Consider the following 15,738-nt stretch of genomic DNA (forward strand, 5'->3'; position numbering starts at 1 on the left):
GGGGGCCTCCTGATTACTCTGCCTCACGTCGGGACCACGGCAGGAAGTCACAGGAACAGAACCTCATCTCAAACAATCAGAGCATCACCGCCACGCCTCTCTGGCCTGTCCAGCCCCCCAGGCCCACCTCACCCCCCCCCCCACCACAAACCCCACCCCCCCCACCTCACCCCCCACCACAAACCCCACCCCCCCCACCACAAACCCCACCCCCCCCACCACAAACCCCACCCCCCCCACGAGGTGGTGGACAAGGAGGAGGAGGAGGAGGTGGTGGACGATCACAAACATCACGTTAAAGAGAGGAGGGCGTACCGGTGAGTGTGGCCGGCTTCTGATTGGCTCCTCGGCCGTGGGGAGGGTTCTTCCTGCTGTGGGCGGGGGGGACGGGCTTGTAGGCCTGTCCGGTGCCGCGGTACAGGGCCTGGACCCACAGCGCCCGGTCCTGCTCCTCATCACAGGCGAAGGTCACCAGCTCGCCCTCACGCACCGCGTTGAAGAACACTGCCCCGCCCTGCAGCCCTGCACACCGGCCAATCACAGGTCACTAACAGGTCACTAACAGGTGACTAACAGGTGTACTAACAGGTGACTAACAGGTGACTAACAGGTGACTAACAGGTGTACTAACAGGTGACTAACAGGTGAACTAACAGGTGACTAACAGGTGACTAACAGGTGAACTAACAGGTGACTAACAGGTGTACTAACAGGTGACTAACAGGTGTACTAACAGGTGACTAACAGGTGACTAACAGGTGACTAACAGGTGACTAACAGGTGTACTAACAGGTGACTAACAGGTGACTAACAGGTGACTAACAGGTGTGTTAACAGGTGACTAACAGGTGACTAACAGGTGACTAACAGGTGAACTAACAGGTGACTAACAGGTGACTAACAGGTGTACTAACAGGTGACTAACAGGTGTACTAACAGGTGTACTAACAGGTGTACTAACAGGTGTACTAACAGGTGTACTAACAGGTGACTAACAGGTGACTAACAGGTGACTAACAGGTGACTAACAGGTGACTAACAGGTGTACTAACAGGTGTACTAACAGGTGACTAACAGGTGACTAACAGGTGACTAACAGGTGACTAACAGGTGACTAACAGGTGACTAACAGGTGTACTAACAGGTGACTAACAGGTGTACTAACAGGTGACTAACAGGTGTACTAACAGGTGACTAACAGGTGACTAACAGGTGTGTTTCTACCTGACTGTGGTTCACAGTAGTCGACGGTGTAGCCGTCAAGCTGCATCAACTCCTGAGGCTCCGCCTTCTTCGCTCGGTAGCTGCACATGGCGAAGGTGTACTGGCTCACCTGGGGGTCAGAGGTCATGTTGAATGAACCTTCATCTTAACCCCCGCTCCCAGGTCCAGTCAGGAGGTAGCTGCTGTGGCTAGTGCTAGTGGCTAGTGCTAGTGGTCAGGGCTAGTGGTCAGGGCTAGTGGTCAGGGCTATGGTCAGGGCTAGTGGTCAGGGCTATGGTCAGGGCTATGGTCAGGGCTAGTGGTCAGGGATAGTGGTCAGGGCTAGTGGTCAGGGCTAGAGGTCAGGGCTAGTGGTCAGGGCTATGGTCAGGGCTAGTGGTCAGGGCTATGGTCAGGGCTATGGTCAGGGCTAGTGGTCAGGGCTGGTGGTCAGGGCTAGTGGTCAGGGCTATGGTCAGGGCTAGTGGTCAGGGCTGGTGGTCAGGGCTATGGTCAGGGCTAGTGGTCAGGGCTATGGTCAGGGCTAGTGGTCAGGGCTATGGTCAGGGCTATGGTCAGGGCTAGTGGTCAGGGATAGTGGTCAGGGCTAGTGGTCAGGGCTAGAGGTCAGGGCTAGTGGTCAGGGCTATGGTCAGGGCTAGTGGTCAGGGCTATGGTCAGGGCTATGGTCAGGGCTAGTGGTCAGGGCTGGTGGTCAGGGCTAGTGGTCAGGGCTATGGTCAGGGCTAGTGGTCAGGGCTGGTGGTCAGGGCTATGGTCAGGGCTAGTGGTCAGGGCTAGTGGTCAGGGCTGGTGGTCAGGGCTATGGTCAGGGCTAGTGGTCAGGGCTATGGTCAGGGCTAGTGGTCAGGGCTAGTGGTCAGGGCTATGGTCAGGGCTATGGTCAGGGCTATGGTCAGGGCTAGTGGTCAGGGCTAGTGGTCAGGGCTAGTGGTCAGGGCTGGTGGTCAGGGCTAGTGGTCAGGGCTATGGTCAGGGCTAGTGGTCAGGGCTGGTGGTCAGGGCTATGGTCAGGGCTAGTGGTCAGGGCTAGTGGTCAGGGCTGGTGGTCAGGGCTATGGTCAGGGCTAGTGGTCAGGGCTAGTGGTCAGGGCTAGTGGTCAGGGCTAGTGGTCAGGGCTATGGTCAGGGCTATGGTCAGGGATATGGTCAGGGCTAGTGGTCAGGGCTATGGTCAGGGCTATGGTCAGGGCTAGTGGTCAGGGCTAGTGGTCAGGGCTATGGTCAGGGCTATGGTCAGGGCTAGTGGTCAGGGCTATGGTCAGGGCTGGTGGTCAGGGCTATGGTCAGGGCTATGGTCAGGGCTATGGTCAGGGCTATGGTCAGGGCTGGTGGTCAGGGCTAGTGGTCAGGGCTATGGTCAGGGCTATGGTCAGGGCTATGGTCAGGGCTATGGTCATCGGGTTAATAAAGTGTAGTGAGTAGTGTGAGTGATCATGACGATGTGTCAGAGTGAACCATGTGACACAGGAGCCGTCAGGGGGAGACACATCTGGAGGTGGACGGTGGACGTCTGTTTACCTGAACAAGAACAAAATATCTTCTCTTCCAGCGTTTCCACACGCGCTGACCCAGAGCATGCAGATAGCTGTCAGAGAACAGAGAACGCTTTGAAATAAATCTCTGTCTGCATGTGATGAAAACAACACTTTAATATAGCAGTGAGTCATTAAGCCACAGATCATCACAGAGACAAACAGAGCCACCTCAAACACAGGCCAACAGCGCCCCCTGGTGGACACAGGACACCACTACACCCCGACACACTATCAGGGGATCGCTGCAGTAACGACCAGAAGGACTTCAGATCAGAACTTAGATCTTTGACAAAGAATTTTAATGAGAAGGCAGCACAAATATATATGACACCAATCTCTCTCTACCCGTCTGTCTCTCCCTGTCTCCCTCTCTCCCCCTCTCTCTCTCCATCTTTCTCTTTCTCTCTCCCCGTCTACCCCTCTCTCTCTCTCCCTATCTACCTCTCTCTGTCAGATTCTAAAAGCGGGCGAGCATCCATTGGCACTGTGTGTGTGTGTGTGTGTGTGTGTGTGTGTGTGTGTGTGTGTGTGTAGTGGGGGGGGGGGTCAACTGAGATGCAATTACTGGCTGGAGAGCCACTTTAAAATTAGAGGGACTAAACACACAGTGTGTGTGTGTGTGTGTGTGTGTGTGTGTGTGTGTGTGTGTGTGTGTGTGTGTCTCTACCAATTAGAGCAGCATCATTAAAAAGTGACCCAACAAGGAGACGCTCCAAATGTTACAAGCACCAGCTGTGACCTCCTCCCTCTGCTCCTCCCTCCTCCTCCTCCTCCTCCCTCCTCCTCCTCCTCCCTCTGCTCCTCCTCCTCCTCCCTCTGCTCCTCCTCCTCCTCCTCCTCCCTCTGCTCCTCCTCCTCCTCCTCCTCCTCCCTCTGCTCCTCCTCCTCCTCCTCCCTCTGCTCCTCCTCCTCCTCCTCCGCCTCCCTCTGCTCCTCCTCCTCCTCCTCCTCCCTCTGCTCCTCCTCCTCCTCCTCCTCCTCCCTCCTCTCCCACAATGTAGGACCTCATGCAGAGGCACACACACACACACACACACACACACACGCACACACAGACACACACACACACACACACACACACACACACACACACACACACACACACACACACACACACACACACACACACACTGTGTGTTACTAAGTGTGGTTCTAAGTGTTGTTCTAAGTGTGGTTCTCAGACTATCAGAGATCTCCAACAGGACAACATGTGTTCCATCAGATCCTGCCCATAACAGAACCCCCAGCTCTGGGGTGAAGGCTGCCCCCTCCACCACTAGGTTTACTGTAAAGCCCCCCTCCACCACTAGGTTTACTGTAAAGCCCCCCTCCACCACTAGGTTTACTGTAAAGCCCCCCTCCACCACTAGGTTTACTGTAAAGCCCCCCTCCACCACTAGGGGCCTTTACTGTAAAGCCCCCCTCCACCACTAGGGGCCTTTACTGTAAAGCCCCCCTCCACCACTAGGGGCCTTTACTGTAAAGCCCCCCTCCACCACTAGGGGGCGGCCTTTACTGTAAAGCCCCCCTCCACCACTAGGGGGCGGTCTCCCTCCTCACACTGAGCATTGGTTCTCTGTCTTCTTCATGGTTTCTTATTAAAACATTAAAAAAATCTCTTTGTTGTGTTGACATGGAGGCGTGAAGTGGAGATGTTATGGAAGTCATGTGACCCCCATATCAGAGTGGGGCAACAGAAGATCATATTATAAATACAAAGACCTCTAACGCAACATCTGACCAATGAGCAGGTAGGGGTTAGACAGTACAGAGACAGGTCACTAAGGAGCAGGTAGGGGTTAGACAGTACAGAGACAGGTCATTAAGGAGCAGGTAGGGGTTAGACAGTACAGAGACAGGTCATTAAGGAGCAGGTAGGGGTTAGACAGTACAGAGACAGGTCATTAAGGAGCAGGTAGGGGTTAGACAGTACAGAGACAGGTCCTTAAGGAGCAGGTAGGGGTTAGACAGTACAGAGACAGGTCATTAAGGAGCAGGTAGGGGTTAGACAGTACAGAGACAGGTCATTAAGGAGCAGGTAGGGGTTAGACAGTACAGAGACAGGTCATTAAGGAGCAGGTAGGGGTTAGACAGTACAGAGACAGGTCATTAAGGAGCAGGTAGGGGTTAGACAGTACAGAGACAGGTCATTAAGGAGCAGGTAGGGGTTAGACATTTAGGAGTTTGTCTAAAATTTGGGATCCGCGTTGGTGGTGCTGACTCTTACCCACAATGCTTCATGTTGGGCGGTTTGTCCATGCGGACGGCCAGCTTGATCCTCAGGTCTGAGTCTGGACTGTTCTTGGAGACCGTCATGCGGTGGAGCTCGGGCTGCTTGGGTCCGTTGGGGGTCGGGTTCAGGACCACCTGGTGGGAGTCATTACCACTACTTTACACTGAGTCATTACCACTACTTTACACTGAGTCATTACCACTACTTTACACTGAGAGTCATTACCACTACTTTACACTGAGTCATTACCACTACTTTACACTGAGTCATTACCACTACTTTACACTGAGAATCATTACCGCTACTTTACACTGAGTCATTACCGCTACTTTACACTGAGAGTCATTACCACTACTTTACACTGAGAGTCATTACAGCTACTTTACACTGAGTCATTACCACTACTTTACACTGAGAGTCATTACCGCTACTTTACACTGAGTCATTACCGCTACTTTACACTGAGAGTCATTACTGCTTCTTTACACTGAGTCATTACCAATACTTTACACTGAGAGTCATTACCGCTACTTTACACTGAGTCATTACCACTACTTTACACTGAGAATCATTACCGCTACTTTACACTGAGAGTCATTACCGCTACTTTACACTGAGAGTCATTACCGCTACTTTACACTGAGAATCATTACCGCTACTTTACACTGAGAGTCATTACCGCTACTTTACACTGAGAGTCATTACCGCTACTTTACACTGAGAATCATTACCGCTACTTTACACTGAGAGTCATTACTGCTACTTCACACTGAGAGTCATTACCGCTACTTTACACGGAGTCATTACCGCTACTTTACACTGAGTCATTACCGCTACTTTACACTGAGCGTCATTACCGCTACTTTACACTGAGAGTCATTACCACTACTTTACACTGAGTCATTACCACTAATTTACACTGAGATTCATTACCACTACTTTACACTGAGAGTCATTACCGCTACTTTACACTGAGAGTCATTACCGCTACTTTACACTGAGTCATTACCACTACTTTACACTGAGAATCATTACCGCTACTTTACACTGAGAGTCATTACCGCTACTTTACACTGAGAGTCATTACCGCTACTTTACACTGAGAGTCATTACCGCTACTTTACACTGAGAATCATTACCGCTACTTTACACTGAGAGTCATTACTGCTACTTTACACTGAGTCATTACCGCTACTTTACACTGAGTCATTACCGCTACTTTACACTGAGTCATTACCGCTACTTTACACTGAGAGTCATTACCGCTACTTTACACTGAGAGTCATTACCACTACTTTACACTGAGTCATTACCACTAATTTACACTGAGATTCATTACCACTACTTTACACTGAGAGTCATTACCGCTACTTTACACCTGGGTGCTGGGTGTAGTGAGGGCTGAGGGCTGAGGGGTGGGGGGTGAGGGGTGAGGGCTGAGGGTTGGGGGGTGAGGGGTGAGGGCTGAGGGGTGAGGGCTGAGGGGTGGGGGGTGAGGGGAGGGGGGTGAGGGGTGAGGGCTGAGGGGTGAGGGCTGAGGGGTGGGGGGTGAGGGGTGAGCTCTCACCCGGCCCAGCTCCTTGTCCTCCAGAGCCAGCACCCCGGTGCTCTCAGTGAACAGCTTCACCTTGACGCAGGGCAGCGGCTGGGTGCTGGAGAAGTCCCCCTGGGTGCCCCACCTGTAACACACAGCGTCACTACACACACCTGTAACACACACACCTGTAACACACAGTGTCACTACACACACCTGTAACACACACACCTGTAACACACAGTGTCACTACACACACCTGTAACACACACACCTGTAACACACAGTGTCACTACACACACCTGTAACACACACACACCTGTAACACACACGTCACAACACACACCTGTAACACACACACACCTGTAACACACAGCGTCACTACACACACCTGTAACACACAGCGTCACTACACACACCTGTAACACACAGTGTCACTACACACACCTGTAACACACACACCTGTAACACACACGTCACTACACACACCTGTAACACACACGTCACTACACACACCTGTAACACACACACACCTGTAACACACACGTCACTACACACACCTGTAACACACACACACCTGTAACACACACGTCACTACACACACCTGTAACACACACACACCTGTAACACACAGCGTCACTACACACACCTGTAACACACAGCGTCACTACACACACCTGTAACACACAGCGTCACTACACACACCTGTAACACACACCTGTAACACACACGTCACTACACACACCTGTAACACACACACACACCTGTAACACACACGTCACTACACACACCTGTAACACACAGCGTCACTACACACACCTGTAACACACAGCGTCACTACACACACCTGTAACACACAGTGTCACTACACACACCTGTAACACACACACCTGTAACACACACGTCACTACACACACCTGTAACACACACGTCACTACACACACCTGTAACACACACACACCTGTAACACACACGTCACTACACACACCTGTAACACACACACACCTGTAACACACACGTCACTACACACACCTGTAACACACACACACCTGTAACACACAGCGTCACTACACACACCTGTAACACACAGCGTCACTACACACACCTGTAACACACAGCGTCACTACACACACCTGTAACACACACCTGTAACACACACGTCACTACACACACCTGTAACACACACACACACCTGTAACACACACGTCACTACACACACCTGTAACACACAGTGTCACTACACACACCTGTAACACACACGTCACTACACACACCTGTAACACACAGTGTCATTGGGGTCAGGGTGGGGTCAGAGGTCCCTTCTCTCTCACCAGGCAGGGAGACAAACCATCGTTCTGTTTCCAGGGCAACCAGGTGATTTCAGCCAGAGCCGTTTATTTATAGTCCAATCAGTCCACACACACACACACACTCACATTATAGTGTGTGTGTGTGTGTGTCCTCTAGAGACCTGAGCAGCTGATGAGGGAGGCGTTAGAGTAGCGTGGGAATATCCAGAAGTCTGATAATACCAGTGATCCAAACCCCCCACCCCAGACAAAGCTCAGTAACACTTTGTGTCTCCAACTCCTCCACCCCTCAACTGTTGATTTGTTTCCATGGAAAGTCTTGAAATAACTTCACTTCATTCTAATCACTAATTGTGCTTTGTGAACGCTAAGATCAATTATATCATAACTGATTAAATAATCATATAATTATACGATGCTGGAGATGTGAGTGTGAAGGGAGACTTATTGTGGTGGTGACCTGAGACGCATGCACTGTGAACCGCACTAGGCCCCTAGCGTAAATTCTGGAGTTTACCGGGCCCTAGTGTAAAGTCTGGAGTTTATAGGGCCCCTAGTGTAACGTCTGGAGTTTACCGGGCCCCTAGCGTAACGTCTGGAGTTTATAGGGCCCCTAGTGTAAAGTCTGGAGTTTACTGGGCCCCTAGCGTAAAGTCTGGAGTTTATAGGGCCCCTAGCGTAAAGTCTGGAGTTTACCGGGCCCCTAGCGTAAAGTCTGGAGTTTATAGGGCCCCTAGAATAAAGTCTGGAGTTTACCAGGCCCCTAGCGTAAAGTCTGGAGTTTACCGGGCCCCTAGCGTAAAGTCTGGAGTTTATATGGCCCCTAGTGTAAAGTCTGGAGTTTACCAGGCTCCTAGTGTAAAGTCTGGAGTTTACTGGGCCCCTAGCGTAAAGTCTGGAGTTTACCGGGCCCCTAGTGTAAAGTCTGGAGTTTATAGGGCCCCTAGCGTAAAGTCTGGAGTTTACCGGGCCCCTAGCGTAAAGTCTGGAGTTTATAGGGCCCCTAGTGTAAAGTCTGGAGTTTACCGGGCCCCTAGCGTAAAGTCTGGAGTTTACCGGGCCCCTAGTGTAAAGTCTGGAGTTTACCGGGCCCCTAGCGTAAAGTCTGGAGTTTATATGGCCCCTAGTGTAAAGTCTGGAGTTTATATGGCCCCTAGTGTAAAGTCTGGAGTTTATATGGCCCCTAGTGTAATGTCTGGAGTTTATAGGGCCCCTAGAATAAAGTCGGGAGTTTATAGGGCCCCTAGAATAAAGTCTGGAGTTTATAGGGCCCCTAGAATAAAGTCTGGAGTAGTGACTGGAGGCCTGGTGGAGGAGGCCTGGTGGAGGAGGCCTGGTGGAGGAGGCCTGGTGGAGGAGACCTGGTGGAGGAGGCCTGGTGGAGGAGGCCTGGTGGAGGAGACTTACTGGGGTCTGGACGCCTCCGCCTGGTCGGTCTGGAGCTTCTCTCCTCCCTCCACCTCCATGGTGCAGTAGACGATACGGTTAGGAGCCAGAGACCGCAAGCCCTGCACCTCCACCACCATCACCTGGGGAGACAACACACTGTCTGAACCTCCACCACCTCCACCACCTCCATCACAACACACTGACTGAACCTCCACCACCTCCATCACAACACACTGACTGAACCTCCACCACCTCCATCACAACACACTGACTGAACCTCCACCACCTCCATCACAACACACTGACTGAACCTCCACCACCTCCATCACCTCCATCACAACACACTGTCTGAACCTCCACCACCTCCACCACCTCCATCACAACACACTGACTGAACCTCCACCACCTCCATCACAACACACTGACTGAACCTCCACCACCTCCATCACAACACACTGACTGAACCTCCACCACCTCCATCACCTCCATCACAACACACTGTCTGAACCTCCACCACCTCCATCACAACACACTGTCTGAACCTCCACCACCTCCATCACCTCCATCACAACACACTGTCTGAACCTCCACCACCTCCATCACAACACACTGACTGAACCTCCACCACCTCCATCACAACACACTGACTGAACCTCCACCACCTCCATCACAACACACTGTCTGAACCTCCACCACCTCCTTCACAACACACTGACTGAACCTCCACCACCTCCATCACAACACACTGACTGAACCTCCACCACCTCCACCACCTCCATCACAACACACTGACTGAACCTCCACCACCTCCACCACCTCCATCACAACACACTGACTGAACCTCCATCACCACACACTGTCTGAACCTCCACCACCTCCACCACAACACACTGTCTGAACCTCCACCACCTCCATCACCTCCATCACAACACACTGACTGAACCTCCACCACCTCCATCACAACACACTGACTGAACCTCCACCACCTCCACCACAACACACTGACTGAACCTCCACCACCTCCATCACAACACACTGACTGAACCTCCACCACCTCCATCACAACACACTGACTGAACCTCCACCACCTCCATCACAACACACTGACTGAACCTCCACCACCTCCATCACCTCCATCACAACACACTGACTGAACCTCCACCACCTCCATCACAACACACTGACTGAACCTCCACCACCTCCACCACCTCCATCACAACACACTGTCTGAACCTCCACCACCTCCGCATTTCTGGCTTCGCAATCCAACAGTGCTGTTGCTCATAGAAACACACACACACACACACACACACACACACACACACACACACACACACACACACACACACACACACACACACACACACACACACACACACACACACACACACACACACACACACACACCTCCAGTGTGAAGGACAGGACCACTTCGGCCTTGGAGAGCGCCCCGGCCTCCTCGCCGAGGTCCAGGAAGGAGGCGTTGATGGCCGAGCGCTTGAGCTTGGTCCTGAGGTCGGGGCCCCCCTTGGAGACCGGGAGGCTCTCCAGGTTGGCCATCAGCAGGTTGGCCGCCCCCCGCAGCTCCTCCACGTACTGCAGCTCAGTGGCCCCCGGCACCAGCCCAGGGACCCGCCGCTCCTACCAGAGGTCACAGGTCACAGGTCAGAGGTCACAGGTCAGAGGTCACAGGACAGAGGTCACAGGTCAGAGGTCAGAGGTCACAGGTCAGAGGTCACAGGTCAGAGGTCACAGGTCAGAGGACAGAGGACACAGGACAGAGGTCAGAGGACAGAGGTCACAGGTCAGAGGTCACAGGTCAGAGGACAGAGGTCACAGGACAGAGGTCACAGGACAGAGGTCACAGGTCAGAGGTCACAGGTCAGAGGTCAGAGACGCTGGTGTCTGTAGTGTTTGGGTGGTACAGTCGCTGGGTGTAGAAGTTATACTGTGGTTTTAATGTGAGCAGTTCTACTTCATAGTTCTAGCTAGTAGTCCTAGTTCTAGTCCTAGTCAGTAGTCCTAGTCCTAGTTAGTAGTCAGTAGTTAGTAGTCAGTAGTTCTAGTCCTAGTCAGTAGTCCTAGTTAGTAGTCAGTAGTTCTAGTACTAGTCAGTAGTCCTAGTCAGTAGTCCTAGTCCTAGTCAGTAGTCCTAGTCCTAGTTAGTAGTCAGTAGTTAGTAGTCAGTAGTTCTAGTCCTAGTCAGTAGTCCTAGTCAGTAGTTCTAGTCCTAGCCAGTAGTTCTAGTCCTAGTCAGTAGTTCCAGTCAGTAGTTAGGAGTCCTAGTTAGTAGTCAGTAGTCCTAGTCCTAGTTAGTAGTCAGTAGTCCTAGTCCTAGTTAGTAGTCAGTAGTCCTAGTTAGTAGTCAGTAGTTCCAGTCAGTAGTTAGGAGTCCTAGTTAGTAGTCAGTAGTTCTAGTCCTAGTTAGTAGTCAGTAGTTAGCAGGTTACCCGAGCCAGCTTCTCCGCCATTTGCAGCCGTCCGTCCAGCTCTCTGCGGATCTGAGCGGCCTGCTCATCAGCGTTGTCCAGCTGAGAAGACAACAGGAAGTTAGCCTTCTGCTACGTTAGCCTTCTGCTACGTTAGCCTTCTGCTACGTTAGCCTTCTGCTACGTTAGCCTTCTGCTACGTTAGCCTTATGCTACGTTAGCCTTCTGCTACGTTAGCCTTGTGCTACGTTAGCCTTCTGCTATGTTAGCCTTCTGCTACGTTAGCCTTCTGCTACGTTAGCCTTCTGCTACGTTAGCCTTCTGCTACCACAGCACCAGCAACACAAAACATCCTTGGTAACTGAGACAGAGGAAGACGATCCATGTTTCACCTCGCTAATAAAGCTTTTTTGAATTGAATGGAGAGAGAGACAGAGTCAGAGAGAGAGAGAGAGAGAGAGAGAGAGAGACAGACAGACAGAGAGACACAGACTCAGAGAGAGAGAGAGAGACAGACTGAGACAGACAGAGAGACGGAGAGTGACCGACAGACAGAGAGAGAGACATCATGGCCGCTTATAAACATGACAAGGAGCTCAGAGAGACAGGAAGGAGGAGGAGAGGAGGACTAAATTACAGTCCTGCCACTGAGGGAGAGATGACAGCAGAAGAAGAGACTCAAACAGAGGATTCTTCTGGAAGTCATGAAGACATCACACAGGGAACCGTGGGGCAGAGTTACGGACCGTTAGTATCAAAGAAGAACAAGAATGATATAGGTCTGTCAATGGAAATAAATAAACATCAATAAAAAAGAAAGTACATGCATGTGTATATTTATGTGTGTGTGTATATATTGATGTATATTGTCGATCTGACAATGCCCAACGGGCGAAAACGTGGAGTTACACTCGCCGTTATTCTGAATCACTTAAAAAATATCCTGTTTGGTATGACCAGGTCACTGATATATTTGCAACACAAACAGCGAGGAGGATTGACTTGATCTATAAATGAAGTTCCTCAATCTTATTTGGCTTAACACCATGACCAACATTCTGAAACATCCATTATCATCCACATTTGCCTCAAACAATGTTAGGCTTACAGCCCATGTCAATAGTTGTGAAATTATGTTCTTGTTGTTCTTTTAATTGTTTGTTACTCTGACCGTTCTGTTATTGTGGAAAGGATGTTAGTGAATGATTCAGAGCATGATGCATTTTAAATGGCATCACTTTTGGTCTTGTATCTTCATTTTTCTTAAAACAATTGTAGCTGAAAATAAACATAAAAATAGGCCCAATGATAGGCCCAGATTTTTCCTGATTTGACTAAGTGGCTTTGCATCCTTTCCTTCTGCCCTTGTAGTCCAAGACATGCTGCCCACCAGCTTTCAAAGTACAATGCTGCCACTGGTGGATTTGTATGCATTTTATTCACATAATTATCCCTCCCTGCTTTTTTGTAGTTGACCAAAACACCCTGAAACAACTTGAGTCTCACAGACTTAAGCCACCATACGCCACTAACAGAGCAAGCAGGCCAACGGCAACCAAGCGCGCAGTCCTTCCTCCCTCACTCTAAAAACCAGCAGCCGCCACTGCTACAGTATGTATATACACAGTATGTATACAGTATATCCAGCTATACTGTATATATTAGGGATGCACCGAAATGAAAATTCTTGGCCGAAACCGAAAACCGAAAATGAGGAAACCAAGGCCGAAAACCGAAAACCGAAACACCGAAATAAATTATTATGCCAATTATTAGTAGGCCTACCATTGCATTTATAGCTATGACTGTGTACTAACCTCACTAAAATCAAGGCATTGCAATTCAAAGAATAAATCAATTACAATTATTAAAGGTATAAAAATATATATTTAGCACTGAAAAAACAACAACACCGTTTTCCGTTTTGCACTTTGCGGACGGTCCGCAGAAGCTGTCTCATAGAAGCTGTCTCATAGAAGCTGTCTCATAGCGAGCCGTCGCTAAAGACGGCTCGTTTGGATGAAAACTAGGGTTCTACAACTAGGTTGTAGCTGATCCGTGGGTCTTTTTCAGATATACGGAAATATGCCCACACCGCAGACATGTTGGCGCAGAGGCGCTTATCCAGACAAGCGTGTGCTGGCCGCGGTTTTTGTTCGCGTCATCACAATTTCCTGTTTCGGCCGTGTTGTTTCGGTGATAAAAGTGTTTTCGGTGGCCGAAATTTCGGTGCATCCCTAGTATATATCCATACTGTACACATCCATACTGTACATATATCCATACTGTATATATATCCATACTGTACACATCCATACTGTACACATCCATACTGTACATATATCCATACTGTATATATATCCATACTGTACACATCCACACTGTACACATCCATACTGTATATATATCCATACTGTACACATCCACACTGTACACATCCATACTGTATATATATCCATACTGTACACATCCACACTGTACACATCCATACTGTATATATATCCATACTGTATATATATCCATACTGTATATATATCCATACTGTACACATCCACACTGTACACATCCATACTGTACATATCCATACTGTATATATATCCATACTGTACAGATCCATACTGTACACATCCATACTGTACATATCCATACTGTATATATATCCATACTGTATCCATACTGTATCCATACTGTACACATCCATACTGTATCCATACTGTATATATATCCATACTGTATCCATACTGTATCCATACTGTACACATCCATACTGTATCCATACTGTATATATCCATACTGTATCCATACTGTACAGATCCATACTGTATCCGTACTGTATCCATACTGTATCCGTACTGTATCCATCCTGTATCCATCCTGTATCCATCCTGTATCCATACTGTACACATCCATACTGTATCCATACTGTATCCATACTGTATCCATACTGTATCCGTACTGTATCCTGTACCTGACAGGCGTTGTAGAGCAGCTGGTGCTGCTGCTTGCTGACCCCCAGGACGCTCTGGAACATCTGGTAGAGCTGCTCCTTGCTGAGGATGAGCTCCGAGGCGGCGGCGTGGGGGGGGCCGGCGTGGGGGGCGGGGCCGCGGGCCGGCGCGCGGCGGGGGTCCTCGGGGCCCCGGGCCACGGCGTCGTACTTGGTCATCCAGGAGCTGAGCACCGTCTCCTTGCTCAGGCCGCTGATCTCTGGGAGGCTGCGCACGCGGCGCTCCACGTTCTGCTTGAAGACGTCCCGCAGGTCAGCGGCAGAGCAGCCGCCGCTCGCCACCAGGCGGGACACGCGCTCGCTCTGCAGGAAGCCCTGGGACAGGAAGTAGAGGGACAGACAGGAAGCAGAGTTACAGACGCGCTCGCTCTGCAGGAAGCCCTGGGACAGGAAGTAGAGGGACAGACAGGAAGTAGAGGGACAGACAGGAAGTAGAGGGACAGACAGGAAGCAGAGTTACAGACACACGCTCGCTCTGCAGGAAGCCCTGGGACAGGAAGTAGAGGGACAGACAGGAAGCAGAGTTACAGACGCGCTCGCTCTGCAGGAAGCCCTGGGACAGGAAGTAGAGCGACAGACAGGAAGCAGAGTTACAGACGCGCTCGCTCTGCAGGAAGCCCTGGGACAGGAAGTAGAGGGACAGACAGGAAGCAGAGTTACAGACGCGCTCGCTCTGCAGGAAGCCCTGGGACAGGAAGTAGAGGGACAGACAGGAAGCAGAGTTACAGACGCGCTCGCTCTGCAGGAAGCCCTGGGACAGGAAGTAGAGGGACAGACAGGAAGGACTGGAGAGTTCTGTGGTTTCTCCTGCACCACCTCAGCAGGCAGAGCAACCAGAACACACACACACACACACACACACACACACACACACACACACACACACACACACACACACACACACACACACACACACACACACACACACACACACACACACACACACACACACACGAGTTCAAAACGTTACTGACTGTACAACCAAGCTAAACCCAAAGCCGGGCTTCTTTCAGCTGGAGTTGCGTTCCATGAACGTCACTTAAGGGAATCTCCGCTAAGTAACCATGGCAATTT

General features: G+C 50.6%; 1 protein-coding gene across 1 annotated transcript; it reads right to left on the minus strand.

The window, feature by feature from the left end:
- Positions 1-315: 315 nt before the first annotated feature.
- LOC311375791 (calcium-dependent secretion activator 2-like) lies at positions 316-15,415 on the minus strand (the record flags this gene model as incomplete). Its single annotated transcript, XM_084490845.1, has 10 exons — positions 316-522; positions 1,225-1,333; positions 2,746-2,812; positions 4,990-5,129; positions 6,563-6,674; positions 9,247-9,368; positions 10,636-10,869; positions 11,679-11,759; positions 14,626-15,045; positions 15,125-15,415. Coding segments are annotated over 10 exons (1,783 nt in total), but the record flags the coding sequence as incomplete, so codon positions are not given.
- Between the last annotated feature and the right edge of the window lie 323 nt (positions 15,416-15,738).

Source organism: Micromesistius poutassou, assembly GCF_964030765.1.
Source record: "Micromesistius poutassou genome assembly, contig: SCAFFOLD_1244, whole genome shotgun sequence".
In the NCBI taxonomy this organism is placed as follows: Eukaryota; Metazoa; Chordata; class Actinopteri; order Gadiformes; family Gadidae; genus Micromesistius; species Micromesistius poutassou.